General features: G+C 54.6%; 5 protein-coding genes across 5 annotated transcripts; all 5 read left to right on the forward strand.

Annotated features, from left to right (window-relative positions):
• Positions 1–2320: 2320 nt before the first annotated feature.
• LMXM_14_0010 (putative exosome complex exonuclease) lies at positions 2321–3244 on the forward strand (the record flags this gene model as incomplete). The annotated part of the gene is made up of 1 exon (XM_003873323.1): positions 2321–3244. One exon carries the CDS (start codon positions 2321–2323, stop codon positions 3242–3244), a length of 924 nt encoding a protein of 307 aa, XP_003873372.1.
• Positions 3245–4017: 773 nt separating this feature from the next.
• Positions 4018–6846, forward strand: LMXM_14_0020 (putative phosphatidylinositol 3-kinase; the record flags this gene model as incomplete). The annotated part of the gene is made up of 1 exon (XM_003873324.1): positions 4018–6846. One exon carries the CDS (start codon positions 4018–4020, stop codon positions 6844–6846), a length of 2829 nt encoding a protein of 942 aa, XP_003873373.1.
• A 516-nt stretch (positions 6847–7362) lies between these two features.
• LMXM_14_0030 (conserved hypothetical protein) lies at positions 7363–8175 on the forward strand (the record flags this gene model as incomplete). Its single annotated transcript, XM_003873325.1, has 1 exon — positions 7363–8175. The coding sequence occupies one exon, from the start codon at positions 7363–7365 to the stop codon at positions 8173–8175; it is 813 nt and encodes a 270-aa protein (XP_003873374.1).
• An 879-nt stretch (positions 8176–9054) lies between these two features.
• LMXM_14_0040 (putative j-binding protein) lies at positions 9055–12123 on the forward strand (the record flags this gene model as incomplete). Its single annotated transcript, XM_003873326.1, has 1 exon — positions 9055–12123. The coding sequence occupies one exon, from the start codon at positions 9055–9057 to the stop codon at positions 12121–12123; it is 3069 nt and encodes a 1022-aa protein (XP_003873375.1).
• A 1262-nt stretch (positions 12124–13385) lies between these two features.
• Positions 13386–15587, forward strand: LMXM_14_0050 (conserved hypothetical protein; the record flags this gene model as incomplete). The annotated part of the gene is made up of 1 exon (XM_003873327.1): positions 13386–15587. One exon carries the CDS (start codon positions 13386–13388, stop codon positions 15585–15587), a length of 2202 nt encoding a protein of 733 aa, XP_003873376.1.
• Positions 15588–16078: the final 491 nt, after the last annotated feature.

Raw genomic sequence — 16078 nt, forward strand, 5'->3', positions numbered from 1 at the left:
CCTTTTCTTCAACGTTCGTAGGGTGAGTGCGCTTTTCNGTGGTGGGAACACTAACGGTGATCTTTTGTTGCCGAAATCGCCGTTGGGCTGACAGCTGGGAAAGCACACGCGCATCCGCAGTTATTTTCACAGATCAGTGATACGGTGCTTTTATTGGGAGGAAACAGTCTCCTTATCATCACAAAAAGTGATCGTTTGGTATGCGAGGTTGCCGAGAGCCAGATTATGTTAAAAAATCGTTAGGGAGGCCCGTTGGCAGCTATAGAGCGCATGGGAAGAAGATATGGTAATGGATGACACAATCAAGAGGCAAAGCAGGGGATGACGGAGGAAAGGGGAAGAAATCTGGCCTGCGCGTGGGGTTCCCGAATGTAGCGCGCCGCGCTAAAGCACAGGCGGCCCGCCGCGTGAAAGGGTCAGAAAAAGAAAAACGCAGTGGCCGCTTTATCTCGCGAGGTTTTTTGCTGCTGAATTCATGGAAAGGCAGGACGCACAGGTGGTTCCGCTGCGTTTTTCTCGGGGCATGAGACGCAATTAGGGAAAGGGGGAAGAGCGGCTCCAAAAAAGACGTTGGTGGTAAGAATACAGGGGAGGCGTTTCGAAGCATCAGGAACTTTTATGCACGACACCGTTCGGGGCGTAATCAAGAGCCTAATCTCCATTCATGTAGTTGTTGCTGTCACAACGTTGTGGGAAAAGGAGAAATGATTGTCAAGGCTTCTTTGTGGATATACGAGGCGCCGAAAAGCCTGAGCCTATCCGCCATTCAGGGCCAGTTAGAGCCGTACACGCCTCATGAAGATGGAGGGAGTATGGCACCTTCGGAGACGTCCATCCACCGAGACCCAAGTGCTGAAAAACAGGAAAGTGAATCTAAAATTCTAAAGGCCACTTATGTCGTCGGCGCCGAGGGCTACTTAGCGAATTTGTGCAAACCCGAGGATCAAGAAGGGCTTTGGCACACATAGCGTGTGGGGAGCGAACCGGGTAGTGAAAGCAGTTTTATTGGGGTTTTGCATGCCATCAACCGCGGAGTGAGATGCTGTCAGCGACGCGGAGAAACGGGCTTAGAAGAGCAACGTCATCGCCCTGTCTTCAACATGACCCCGCCCTTCCCACTGCACGAAGAGACAGGAATCGGGGATAGTCCTGGGGGAGTCCAAAAGGCATTGCTATGCGAAAGGCGCTGTTGATTGCAAGGGCTCACCAGGGGCAAGAGCAAACTCAGAAAAGCGAGCGAGGCGCATTGCACAGCAGAAGAAATCCTTCCATATATGTCGGGCAGCGCGACCCTAGTTGTTGTGAGCTAACGTTTTGCGGGCGCACAGGCTGTTCCCGTGGCGGAAAAGCGTAATAAACGTCGAAAACCTCTCATGAAGTGAAGCGACTTGTAGGATAGCAATGTTTACGAACAGCGTTCATAAGTGCATGGGCGCCTATAAACCCTGCTTGCACTCTTTGCACGATCTGATTAAATAACTTTGTCAGAGCGTGAAGCCCGGGCTTCGCTAGGACGAAAGGGAAAGGCGAGCACCCCCAGTTGATGTGACATGGGCAACGCCAGGGGAGCTTGGCTCAGCAGAAACCCCCGCACGGCCAATGGGAGACCCGGCTGTTTCGAAGGCTTGCACTCGATGCGGCGACAGGGCCGGCACTCAAAAAGTGAAGCGTTTTGCAAGCGGTCAACCACATGAGTTTCTGAATCGCTCTCTCAGAGCAGAGTCTCTTATTCCCCCCACCCCTCTTTTATGCCGCCCTGTTGTGTTCTCAGGCCGCTCGAAGATCACCAAGGAGGCAGAATCAGCGAGGAAAGCAGCCGTAGTAGCGCCGCACTTGTTGTTCCTCAGCATGTATGGGGAGTAGCGCTACTCTCCGCCGTGAGGAAAGTGTTGGGCACCGTTCGTTCCCTGCAAACACCTGTGAATTCAGTTTAGGCTGGGGAACGGGGTGGGAAAGTGCGCAGGGGCTTTGGGCTCGCTTTTCGCTTCGGACATAAAGAGAGATTCATTTCCCTCGAATTCTCGTGTGCGATTTTTCGGATGTTTAGTGTGCGTCGCCAAAAGAATACCTGTCCAGCGCCTTGTAGAGGACCCCCTACTTTTTGAGTCGGCGGTGCATGCTCCGGTATGAGTGGTGTCGCGCTCATCAGCTTCTTCAGCTGCTTTTCGGAGACAATGATTCATGTTTTTTTTTTTTGAAATGCTGTATTGTCCCTCTTCGTGTATCCCTAAATTTTGTTTTTCACACAATCTTCACAAGCCTTTGCAAAGTAATCGTCGTGACGTGCCTGTTGCTGGCACTCGGAGTCTACTTTGCCATCATGTCATCCAGCGTTGTGATTGTGGGTGACTCCATCTGTGGAGGGGAAGCAGATCAGAAGCTGAGCACAAGCTCCGAAGAAGTGTATCTTCGCGGATTTAACACTTTTGCAGGGAATAACCCCAGTGACCTGGCTCTGTTCCACGAAGGGGCTGGCGAAATTGTGGCTGCCATCAGTGGGCACATAGAGGTAACCGATCGCGTGATTTCGGTGAAGGGGCTGCTACCGCGGTACCAGCCAGAAATTGGGGATGTTGTAGTGGGGCGGATCTTGGAAGTGACAGGAAACAAGTGGCAAGTTGATGTGAACTCCACTCAAACGGCAATTATGCTGCTTTCAAGCGTAACGGAGCCTGGAGGCATACTGCGGCGACGAGGCCGCGGTGACGAGCTCGGGATGCGCCAGATCTTCGACCAAGATGATCTGGTTGCGGCAGAGGTTCAACGCATCTCTCCGGATGGTGTGATGTCACTGCACACGCGTGCAGCGGAGAAGTATGGTCGACTGTCAGGACTGGGCATTTTGGTGAGTGTGCGTCCCTCGTTGGTGAAACGCGCGAAGCACCAGTTTGTAGAACTTGCCGACTACAGCACGCAACTGATCATCGGCATGAATGGTAACATATGGATTTCCTCGATGCAACCCTCTGCTAGCGACGCGGAGGAGACGGAGCACGCCGCTGACGCACGTCAAAACGTGGCGCGTGTTGCAAACTGCATCAAAACTATGGGTGCGGCGCAAGTTCAGATTCACCCAGCATCGATAGAGGCCAGTGTCGCGGCGTCATTGGAGGCAGGCTTGTCGGCGTTTGAAGTCTCGCTTGAAAGGCACAGGGATGCGCTTTTGGCACGCGTTGCTGACATGGTAGGAATTCAACACCGCCGCCCCACTGGCAGCGGCGCTTCCGCGGGAATGCTGGTGTAGAGGCGATCAGGTGTATTTTTTTGTTGTTGTTGGAGAGGCGGTGTTTTTTGTGTGGGACTATTTTGATTCTTGTTTTGTGTGTGGTTATTTCATTTTTTCGTAACGTTTAACTGCTCGATTTACTTCGAGAAAGGGGCAAGAAAATGAAGCTTATTATTTGGAGGCACAAGTCACAGGGTCTCAAGCTGGAGGTCCGTGGAGGCATACGAATTAGACGGAGTGGTGACCTGTCTTTTTATTCTTCATAAGAATGCTATAGGACCCGTTTGCGTTGCCAGCTGTTTGCCGCAAGCATTCTTTTGCGAGCTTACGCGCTCGCGGCGGCGGACCTGTTCGCTGCGAATTTCTGCCTATGCAGTACTTTTCCACTTCCGCTTCTCGTTTTCTCCAAACACAACTGAAGCCGACGTACTTTCAAATCTGTTTAGAGGAGACTTTTAGTTGTTGTGCCTTGTGCCATGTCATTGCGTACACGACTGCGGCTGCCCAAACAGTGGGATAAGTTTCAGGTGAACATTGACGAGGCACTTCAGCAAGAAGAGCTCTCAAGGACTCTGACAGACAGAGAAATCGGTGCTTTCAATCGGCGGAACCTCCACAACGTCCCAGAGCTCAGTGATCACTTGCGCTCGCTCGTCTTTGGGAGTGAAGAGAGGGTCACTACCTCTGAGGATATTTCTGCAGTTGTCGAGTATATTGTGGGTCCACAGCGCAAATGGAACAGTAACTGCGTGGAAGTCTGCGAGTTTCGGCGTGTGATTGGCAGAGCATACATGAACGAATGGAAATCTTTTCAGTCTGTCAATCCATCGGTGCCAGAGCGCCTCGCGATGCGCAGCCTGCCGCAGGCGTTTTTCGTACCCCCTCTTCCAAAGGCACGAATGGATCTTCTGATGCAGATGTGGCCGAGCAATGCGGAGAGGGGAGATGGCAGCATCTCGATGCGACTGTGGTACGTGGATCGCGCAGGGTCTAGATGCTCTTCGAGGCAAAAGTTTCCGTTTGACACTGTCGCCGATGACGCCATCCGGCTCACCATGAGCAGCATACTGGAGTTCGTGAAGATGGAGGAGAAAACTGGCGGGACGGCGCTAATCTTTGTCTTCCGTGTTAAGGGGCGAAACGAGTACATTTACGGTTCGCAGCCTCTTATCAATTTTCGTCACATTCGGGAGTGTGTTAGCAAGCAGGCCGAGATAGATGTGGTCGTGGAGCCGAAAGAAGCGACCCTTTTCACGGCACCACTTTTTCGCCCGTCCTATCTGCCTCGGGCCCTTGCAAATCCTTGTGACGCACATTCGTCAAAGTCCAGTACCTCTGACATCTGTTTGTGGGACCTGGCCAACAAGCTCTCTCTCAGGGTTGTCGGCGGTTTTGAAAATCTTGTTATCTCCGCGTCGCGCATGAAGGAGGAAAACGTGCGCGACTCTTCGAACCTGTACTTTGCAGTTCTTGTGGAGGCGTATGTTGGCACCTGGCGTTGCTGCGAACCCCAAATCACCGGCTGGCAGCTCTGCAAGAATGCAAAGAACAGCCACAGCTTAGCTACGAAGCTGCAATGGGAGGATGGTGGAAAGGTGTCCTTCAGCATCGATCTGTCAAATGTGCCGAGAGAGCTAAGGCTGTGTTTTACGCTGGTAGCTTCCTCGACCGACAGAATCGCCGGTACTCGGGCAGCCACTGCAGAGGAGGTGATTGCCGCTGTGGAGGACAACGCTAAGAAACCCGACTATCAAGGCCACTCGGTTTTTTTCCTGGGTACGGCCGCCACGCAGCTTTTCGATTACGCTGCGGTAATGCGGATGGGTATGTGGCGCATCTACCTATGGGATGGCAAGACCCGCGCGAACCCGATTGGCTTGAACTCCATCAACCCCGATTCCAACGCGTGCACGTTCGAGGTTGAGTTCCCGTGTTTCGACAAGCCTGTTTGTTTTCCCAGCGGTCGACCCCCACAGCGAAAAGAGGAGGATGCTCGGCGAAGCTTTGCTAGCCGTGAGGCCGCCTTGAGCAGCCATCTGATCAACAGCGAAGTAGAACAACTGCGCCAGCTGAAGCGGGTGCTGATGTACGACCCCCTGGTGTATCTCACGAGTGATGACAAGACTATTCTGTGGAAGTACAGGGAGGCGCTGCTCGGCCGACCAAAGGCAATGGCGAAGGTGTTGAGTGCGGTGAACTGGCTGATGCCTTTCGATGTGTACGAGGCACACTGTCTTTTGCGTCGATGGTCCCCGCTGGCTGCGTTCGATGCGCTGGAGCTGCTTGACGCGCATTATGCTGACTTGGTGGTTCGTGAGCAGGCGGTAGAGTACATTGATAAAATGTCGGACTATGAGCTGCGTGGTTGTATTCTGCAACTCGTGCAGGTACTCAAGTACGAGTCGTATCACTACTCTGCTTTGGCGCGTTTTCTCCTTAGGCGGTCGCTTCGCTCAAACCACATAATTGGCCACTACGTTTTTTGGTACCTAGCTGCCGAAGTCAAGAACCTGACCATGTGCGAGCGACACGGACTCCTTTTGGAGGAACTGATCAAGCGCTCCCCGCATCGGTTGAACTACGTGCGACAAGTGTACGTTTGCAATGAGCTGCTTAAGTGTGCACTGAAGGTGCAGCGGGCACCGAAGAAAGATCGTGTCAAGTGTCTGCGCGCGAGTCTCGCTAAGGCGTGCTTTCCTGACCGCTTTACTCTCGCTCTGAACCCCTCAATGGAGTGCTGCGCGGTGGATATCGATGAGTGCAAGGTAATGGAGTCGAAAAAGTTTCCGCTATGGCTTTCTTTTCGGAATCATCTCGATCAAGACGAGCGCTTTTTAATCATATTCAAGTCTGGCGACGACCTCAGACAAGACGTGCTTACACTGCAGCTGCTGGAGTTCATGGACAGCCTGTGGAAAGCGTCCGGTCTGGACCTTCACCTCATCCCATACGGTTGCATCTCTACAGGAGAAGGCGTTGGCATGATCGAAGTGGTGTTGAACAGTGACACGATCGCCAATATCACGAGACGCGAGGGTGGGGCACAGGCTGCGTTCAACTTTGACCCGATCATAAATTGGCTGCGTCACTTCAACCATGACCGAAGTGAGGTGGAGCGGTGCCTGTGGAATTTTGTGCTTAGTGTCGCCGGCTACACGGTGGCTACCTACGTTCTGGGCATCGGCGATAGACATAATGACAACATCATGCTCCGAGAGGATGGCACCCTCTTTCACATCGATTTTGGCCACTTTCTGGGCAACTTCAAGAGCAAGTTCGGCATCAAGCGTGAGACAGCACCTTTCATTTTTACTCCCATGTACCTGTATGCGATGGGTGGGTCGAGTAGCCCGATCTTCAAGTACTTTGTGGACATAGCATGCCAAGCGTACAACACGCTGCGGGGGCACAGCAGCGCACTTATGATGCTTTTTATGCTGATGCTCTCTACGGGCATACCGGAGCTACAAACCCTGGAGGATATCGAGTGGCTGCGCAGAGTACTTCTTCTTAACTGGACCGATGAGGAAGCCTCCAAGCACTACAAAGGCCTCATCAACGACGCACTGAACAATTTTCGAACACTGCTGAACGACTACATCCATATTATGGTGCACTGACGCCGTGGTCATGTACTCGAGACATGACTGTTTTTTTTTTCTTTGATAGAATCAACCTCTTTAGGCTGCTGATACTTGCATGTGTTTCTGTTTTTCACTGGGAGACACAAAAAAAAGGGAGAGAACACACAAGACGCGCACACCAAGTTACCTGAAGCGGTCGCTGCGTCCTTCTTGTTTATCTTTTTAATCAGAGGTTTACTTCGAATTTTCATTCGTGTGGTGGTGGGACTGTGCAGCCGGCGGGGCGGAGAGCGCACTGAAATTCGTGCGCTTTCGATGTAGACCGGAACGACCGCGCGCACACAAGCAGATGTGCATCTGCCACTTTTTTTTTTCAAGGGCGTCTTAAGCACCCCTCGTGACACCGTGTACTCCTTCGCTGTGCCTCCGCCTTCTTCTGCTTCTACACGTGCGGTCGACCTACGCTTTCGCCTCCGCTCACTCAAACTTCACGTTGCCAGCATCAGTAAAACCACACCCACGAACACGCACGTACACACAAGTAAATCGGAGATGGTCGCGTGGGGTCCGCTGCAGCGGCGGCTGTTCGCCTACATTGCTCGCCATCCACAGTTCCAGCAGGCCGTAAGGAACGTGGGGCAGCGCGTGGTGGCTCACCCGACGTTTCAGAAAGCGAAGCAAAGCGCGTACTCTGCGTTTGAGAAGGCGGGCACGAGAGCCGCTCGCGGTGGTACTGTGTCAGGCGCGAAAGGGTGTGGTAGTACAGAGGAATCGACGCTTCACGCATGGAGGCGTAGGATCAACGACGGCTGGCACAAGCACAAGGCTGGCGTAATGAGCTTTATTGCTGCGAACTTTATGGCCATTCTCATATTTGTTCAAGTCAGCCCAATGATGTGGAACTCCGTGAAGCGCGGCATCCACTACCTTACCGAAGCCCCGTCAAACGCCGAGGGAGAGCGGAAGGAGAAACCCAGAAAGCGAAAAGCGGAGGCAGCAGAGGAGCAGTCCGGCTTCAAGGCGGAGGCCCCAAACGACACCATGCGTGGCGGGCTTCTTCGAAGTGTACCGTCTCCTCAGACCCCCTGGGGAAGCCGCACAGAGCACGGCGAACCGGCTTCGAGGCCGTCACAGTCTTGGCAGACATCATCTTCACTCTTCGACGACACTGTCGGCGCCATGCAGCAGCCAGATGCTCAGCAGTCCTTTAACGAGATGCACAAGGATTTGTTTCGCACTCCGGATGGTAGTGCACAAATCAACTTCGACACATCCTTTTTGGTGAAAATGGGTGATGAGACCACGTTCACATCCTCTCTAGAGAGAGAAGCACTGACGGGAAGTGTGTCCTCTCATTCGCTTTAAGTTTGTCCACTGCGCCGCCCCACCCCCTCCTCTCCTTCCATACTCCCTGTTCCCTTTCTCTTACCACCGACCTCCGTAGCTCTCGCTCTAGGTGTTCTCACATAACAATTTGGCTTCGCTCCATTCCGCCTTTTGCTCGCTATCTGCTACGGCAGTCTAATCGTCTTTCGAGGTTGCTTAGTAGCCGAAGAGCAGTACAAAGAAACAATGTGTTGCCACTTTTTGCTGTTGGCAGGCGTTTACAGATGCTGAGAAACAAGCCGCTAGAAATAACTGCTGCCTCCCATACCCGTCGTCGGGGAGGGGGAAGGACAACAGCGATGTGTCGTACTGCTGCGTTCGGCATTGTGCTACTTCTCTTTGTGGTGTGTGCCTTGGTTCCCTCATACACTGTGTCTCTGCACGGTTTACGCCACCTTCTAACTGCCCTGTCCGACAAAACAAAGGCTGCACTATGCATTCTCAGCACTGACGCGTTTCTTCTCTTCTTTCGTCACATATTTCGCCGTTCTCACTTGTTTGCAAACATACGCCACTTGATTTCAGCACTGGCATCAAGTGGAGTCATAGTGGTGGTGGCATTGCATGCGTCACTCCACCCTCTCCTCCCCCTCCTCTCTCTCTTCCACAGCAACTGAAGGGAAAGCTGTCATGTTAAATGGGCTGACGCGGGTGAGCACCAGTTCTGAGCTGGAGTCGATACTAGATATCGTGCAATCGTCCGGCGAGATCGCGGTCGTCTTTACTTCGCCGAGCATTGGCGATTTGGAGACGATTACAAGCGAAACACAGCGTCGTCAGCTGCGCATTGCGGGAATCCCTCGCGGCGGGTACACCATCCTCCCTGCTATCCCGCTATACGATGACGAGCTGCTTCAGATGTGTGAGCGGTACACCGCAGCCAACGAGTACGAGAAGGCGGAAATGCGCAACGGCCTGTATATGCGAGAATACCCACTATTCGCATACAGCATGCGCCATCAGAGGGCACTATTTCACCCAGCCGACTACGTGAGTCGGATTCTCCAGTTCTGCTCTTATTATGTCCAGGTGCCCGACACAGACGTTTTGTCGCTGCAGGACAGGAGTCCTTTTCTTCACATTTCCCCCATAAAGGAAATTTGCACACGTCTTCGCCTCATTGCCCGCGGCACCCCAGTGGCACCAGACGATTCCGAGTCGCCGGTGCCAGAGCAGCTGCGGTTTCATGCAGAGTCAGACGTTGAGAAGCTTGCAACCGAGTGTTCGACCGCTATGACCATCGCAGCCAGTAGTGGTGGCGCCTCGGAGACGGAGCAGCTGCCTCTCTTCAGCGGTGTTGCGCCGTCGGCGCTGTTTCAGAAAGACGCAGTGGAGGAGGTCGACAAGGATGCTGAGGAAGCCATGGAGGATCTCACCGGCGAGGAGACAGTGGACGCAGTGCACAGCTTTCAGCCAGAGTACTTGACACTGGACGGATTTGAGCTGGTGACAAAAGCGTCCATCTTCTACGACCGCGAAGGGGAGGGGCAGCGCGTCGTTGCGGTGTACATTCCAGGAGGGGTACCAGAGGACACGTGCCGCGCAGCCGCAGCGGTCCTGGAGCCGGCGGCGACGAAAAAGAACTTGCGGGCGCCAACGAACGGTGGACTGCCACCAGACACCGGGATCGTGGGCTACTACGACTACCTTACGAATCCTACCCAACACAAGTGCAGAGAGACAGAATTCAGCCGCAGGAACTGGGGACTCTTAGCCCAGAGCGAGCAACTGCTGAAGCATCTCGACAAGCTGTACAGTCAGTTGGCTCCAATGCACCATCATCTGCAAAGGGTGGCCATCCCGTCACAGTACCAGCTCTGCGGAACAGTCTTCAGCACCATCACTGTTAACAGAAACTTCCGCACCGCCGTGCACACCGACAAGGGTGACTTTCGGAGTGGCTTGGGGGTTCTCTCAGTTATCAACGGCGAGTTTGAGGGATGCCATCTCGCCATCAAAAGGCTCAAGAAGGCGTTCCAGCTCAAAGTCGGCGACGTTCTTCTTTTCGACACGTCTCTGGAGCACGGCAACACGGAGGTGATAAACCCGGAAATTCACTGGCAGCGAACCAGCGTTGTGTGCTACCTGCGCACTGGACTAATGTCCTCTGTGTGCGAGATGGAGCGACGTAAGCACCTGAATCGGCTCATTCTCCAGCAACTGCTCAACACGGAGGTCCGCCACACGACGGTGAACATCAATGGAGCCGACAGCAGCCTGCCACCGCTGTTTGTGCCGACTCGCCTGGCGAGCCATTTGGCGCCAGTGCAGCTTTCTGCCCTCGGCTTCATTGTGGAGCGGGCGGAGAAGCAGAGTGGATGCGTGGTGGCAATGACGATGGGACTGGGCAAAACGCTTGTTGCACTCACGTTGTGCTTCTCACAGCTGCATCTTGCACCACAGGCCGACATACTCATCCTCACGCCAAAGCCAATCATCAGTCACTGGGTGGACGAGAAGAACAAGTGGGGCATGCACGGGCTCCACTTTCCGCACTTCGTCGCCTCCGATGGGCTCAACTCGTTGGAGTTCGAGCAGCAGCTTCTCGAGTACGAACGTCAGAAGAACAACGAGAAACCCAAGTTGGGCCACATCTTCGTCATCAACGGCGAGTACCTGGCAGGGTTTCTGCGACGTTTCAAGCGATTCACGCCCTTGCTCATGATCGTGGATGAGGGCCACCGAGTGGCTGCGAAAGGGAATAAATTGACGGAGTCACTCGATCGCCTACGCTGCAACCTCCGCATCGTGTTATCCGGCACGCCTTTGCAAAACGACGCCAGCGAACTGTATCGGCTAGTGGGGTGGGTAAACAAAGGCGTCAGCAGGGTACTACCGCCGAAGCGCTTCCAGGAGCTCGCGAATGACATCAACCAGTTCGTCGAGGGCGACGATGGTGCCTTCTACAATGCAGTGATGGCGCAGGAGTACATTCAGGACTGGATGCGTGGGTTCGTGTTTCGTGAAATGGAGAACGACCTGCCACCGCTCCACGATTACCTGTTGATATGCGGCTCCTCCGATGTGCAGCTGGAGTATGAGGAGAAGCTGGGCCTCACGGAGACGGCCATGGCAGCCCTGAAAGCCACGGAGCACCGACCGCATCACCTCTCCACACACCCCGCGTGCTACCTGGCCTTCATCTCCGACAGCTACCAATCGATGGTAAGCGGGTGGACAGTGCGCGCGCAGCCGAATACGTCCCGGTCGCGAGTGTCCCAGCTGGAGGAGATCGATACCATGCGACTGGAGCAGTATGTCCAGTTGGTGGAAAACGAGCAACTCGACGCCTTCATCGATTTGAGCGGCAAGATGCGGGTGCTCGTGGATATTGTGCTGCGCGTGCAAGCCCGCAAGGAGAAGCTCATCATTTTCTCCCTCTATGTGGGTTCGCAGGACCTGATTCATCGCACCCTGACGGCGCTGCGGGTCTGCACATTTACTGTTCGCGGCCGCGACTCACAAGACCGCCGCCGCCGCGCCATGCAGGAGTTCAGCGAGAACAAAGACCTCATTGTGTTGGTATTATCGACAAAGATCGCCGCCTACGGTCTTGACTTCACGGCGGCGAATCACGTTGTTCTATTTGACTCGTGGTGGAACCCGCAGGTGGACGCGCAGGCCATCGCGCGCGCGTACAGGCGAAATCAACGGAAGCCAGTGACCGTGTATCGCCTTATCTCTGCAACCGAAAACAAGTTCGTGCTGCGCTCACAGACCCGAAAGATTGCCCTGTTCAAGTGCATCCTCCACGAGCGCACCAGTCGGCAGGCTCTGCCCGACGAGCTGGAGGACTGCGCAGCGAACGAGAAGGATGAAGAACGGAAGAACTTTTGGGCAAAGCTGAAGACGGCCTCTCTGGCTGGGGGTACTCGGGCGTTGTTGAACGTGTATCGCTACCAGGAGAGCGTTCGCGAAAGCGAATAAGAGCATCCGGCGGCAAAGGCGTGGCGTCTTTGCGGCGTCGAATCCATGTGGGCGCTCTCTTGGTTACTCTTTTCTCTTGCTTTTCTTGTACGTGCCTCTGATTATGCCTCATCTTGTACCTCTTCATCTGCTCTCGTATTCCTTCGTTTCGTTTTTTTTTTGTATACGTGTGTGTGTGTCTGGCAAAAGAGCGAATAATCATACAGTGCACTCATTCTCACGCGCGTAAGCAGCTTTTCCGCAACGCTGCCGCCACAGCCTGCTCACACATAGCTTACTAATTGGTATAAAATGGCGTGGGGAAAAGATGGAGGTATGTGTTGTGAGGATGGACGTACGCCACACCCCAGGCCTCGTTTTTTGTGTGAGAGGGGTGAGTTTACTCGTTGTGGCGATTGTCGAACTCCTCGTCAGCATTGAGCGTCGTTTAATTCTGCTTTGCGCTCTGCTCGGTGCTACTAATCAACCTTCTGTTGACTGCTCTGTTTGTTTTACTTTTTTATGGGCCGTTGGGCAGCGATCACGGTGCGCGTAGGGCCCAATCCACGGCGCTTTTTCCGGTTGAAGTCTCAAGAGCATATAGTTTGTGTGCGTGTGTGTGTTTGGCTGTGTTTCTGTGCATCTTTTGCCTATTGTTTGGTCGATGACAAATCGGTGTGTTGTGTGTGTTCCTTTGGTTTGTTTAGTGACCTCCCTCCCCCTTTGTCATCCATATATATATATATATATATACTCTCCTTTTTCTCTCCCTCTCCCCCTCTGTTTCGTGTTGTCTTGATGAACCATTCGCCGGCCTGTGCACGTGCGCGTGCGCGCGGATGCCTGGATGGAGCAAAACAAAATGAAAAACAGCGTACCGCCGAGCATACAGTGAACCACGTATGTGTGGGTGTGGGCGTGTGTCGGAAGGGGAGGTCAGAGCACTCACGCGGCAATTTTCTTGACAGCCCGTCTTCCTCCTGATCGCCCTCACGTGCGGTTGCGTGCGGGGAGTGAAGTGAGCAACAACAATAAGAGAGCGGGGTAACACTGTTTGCATGACTTTCCTGTAACGATGGCCACCTGGAGGAAAATGTCTCGGTGGTTATCGCCTCCCCACACACCTAATCACCTGTCTTCCTTTGCCTCTCCTCCCCTCTTCGCCCCTCATCTCTAACCCCCACGGACGCCTTGCCTGCAGACATAACGCTGTGTATGCATCATCGCAAACCTGTGCGAAGCTCTTTAGGGATTGCTCGCCACGCCTGGTGCCTGCTGCTGTCATGAAGCGAGGCGTGCAGCAGGCGAAGAGCCTCCACGTGCTGCAGCGGCTGCTTGGCCCCGTTGTTGCGCTGTACATCTCTCGATGCCGAGCGAAAGCCGATGTGGCGCGTGAGGCGTCGCTGTATCATGCACCCAGCATAGACGCCCTCAGGCAGCTTCCGATCCTTGCAAAATGGCCAGACTCAGCACTACAGAAGTGGCTGTCACACGGAGTGATGGTGGCTTACAGAAAGGGAACATGCATTGGGTTCGCATGTGAGCCACCGCAAGCAGCGCGTGTTTACTGGGTGCTCACTGGCAAAGTCGCTCAAGTACCGGCGAAGAGCGAGCTGCGCGAGTGTGCTTGTGAGCTCCCGCACCTGCCGCCAAACGCACCGAAGACTGGCCCAGTGGTGCTGCCGGCTCACTTTCTGGAGAATGCAGCGAAGGCGGCACTGCCCTCTCTCACCTCCACCCAGGAGCGCATCAAGGAATCACTGGCGACGTACCATGCCGGTCACCTTGTCGATGCCGAGAGGCTGCTGCTCGGTGGTGGAAGGCAGCGCTCGCTTCGATGTCAGACAGACGCCGTTATGTTGAGCTTTCCATTTTCGCTTTTCTTGAGAGAAGTTCAGTGTTTACCTGGCCCTGTGCGAAGCGATGTCATCGATGTCGCACGCACCGTTGTTCAGCGTACCATGGCGCAGTTTGGTGTGATGCCATCCGTGCACTCCCTAACCTCGGCGAATCCGGTCCTGCAAAGTATTCCGCCAAGAGATCTGAGAGCCCTGCGTCTTCAGCTGAGACCGTTCGTGTTTCTGCAATTCGACGTCATCTGTCACGATTTGGCGAACTCAGACAAAGTCTTTTTCCTCAGCCTCGGCACGGTACTCATCGAAGACTGCAGAGGCTGCTCATCGACGATTACATCGAAGGTGTCAACTGCCGTCGGGCTGGAGACGTTTGTGCCGTGCCGCTTTCCGGACTACTACGATCAGAAGCTGCGGGCAAAGGCGGCTACGTACTGTGAGATGTGGTGCATCCCCACCGCCGCGCTGCTCGTCTTGTGCAGCGCTGAAACACAGCTCCGCTGCGCGCAAGCAGCTAAGCAACTCTTGGGCAACAAAACGAGCCGGCTCACGCCAGCATCCGCGCTGCGTACATGCCCTTGCTTCACTGGCGTCTCCGAGGCGGCCATCGCTGTCGTCGCTCGAGCGCTGGAGGTGCGGGTGCACTGTGCGGGTGACACCATTGTCGCCTCGAAGCGAGCGCCTAGCACGGGCATTCTCGTAGTAGCCGGAGTCGTGGTCGTGCACTCGAACAGGAAAAAAGCTTCCGAGCCTCTGTGCACAGGCCAGGCTCGCTACTTTTGCGAGTGCTTTGTGAAGATGGCGCTAGAGGAGTCGGTGATCTCGCAGAGCAGCTCTCTTGTGCTGCACGGGTCTCCTGGAAGAATATTTGAGCTCATGGAGGAGCTCAACACTGCGTCAGACGACATCAAAATCATGTTGGACAATGCACAAGACTACGTGAATGGCCAGTATGGGGCTGGGGCCAGCAACCTCAGCAAGGCGCAAAATGCAGCAGCCGAGCGTGTAAAGGCGTACAAGCGTCGCCGCGCGGGAGCTGCGCCGACAGCGTCTCCACCAAGCACCAGCGTCGACGCCGTCGACAACCTCACCGTTGTGGAGAATGAGCTCTTGGTCAGCCTGGCATTGCAGTTGCAGGCGCTGCACCCCAACACAGCAGACGAAGCAAAATTCGACGTCTTTCGGGTAGGGGATCTGACGATGGTGGACGACGACGCTCTGACCGATTCTCGCCCAGCTGCAGAGTGCTTTTCCCTTGACGACGAAGGAAGGCTTGTCACCTGTGCCTTGCCAGCACTCGTTGCTTCTGCGCGCCCCTTGACAGAGGTCCCTGTGGCTCCCTCACCCGCCATTGCTGCACCAAGAGCCGACGTAGTCGCTGCGTCATTGCAGCAGCGAGAGAAAACGAAAGAGACGAGGTCTTCAACGCAGGAGACGGCAGCTGTTGTGTCTCAATCACTGCGCACAGCTGTGCGTGCGTCGGCCCCCGCGGCAGCTGGACGGCGCAGTGTGCCATCTCCCCGTCTTACCGCGTTGCGCACCACCGCAACGCGACTCCGAGAAGAAGCAGATGGCGTAGACAGGCGAAGAGAGTATCAACGTCAGCTGCTGCGCGTGAAGCACCCTCTGTGATCCTGCACCACTCCCTCTAGGGCGACATGGCGCTGCTGCCCTGAAGGCACCGCGTTTGTGCGCTCTCCGCTTTTCTTTTCCTAACTTCGTTGGCGCCTTGCATGATGTAGAATAGGGCTCATTGTTTGGCGGTGTGCTTGCGCTTTTTTCTCTTCCTTGATCCTGAGGGGCAAGAGCTGCCTTACGTGTTGCTGAAATCGTCCTTTGTCTTCCTCCTACGCCCTCCCCGTGTACCCGTCGAGGCACCCCCCCCCCCGCCGACTGCCCGCCCCTCTGCCCCGATCCCAGCCCCTCCCTTTCCTTCTCTCCCTCCTGCTCCCTATTTGCATTTGGTCGAACAGCGCACAGCAAAAAGTCGCGTTTTGAGGCAGGTAGGCACGACACCGAGCCAACGATGTTTGCCCTGCCTCTCTCAGATCTGTGGCATTCTACAAAGGAAGAAAAGAAAATACTATTTTGAGGTGCTTGCGGCGTGTGGGTGTGTATCTGCT

Source organism: Leishmania mexicana, chromosome 14 (assembly GCF_000234665.1).
Source record: "Leishmania mexicana MHOM/GT/2001/U1103 complete genome, chromosome 14".
In the NCBI taxonomy this organism is placed as follows: Eukaryota; Euglenozoa; class Kinetoplastea; order Trypanosomatida; family Trypanosomatidae; genus Leishmania; species Leishmania mexicana.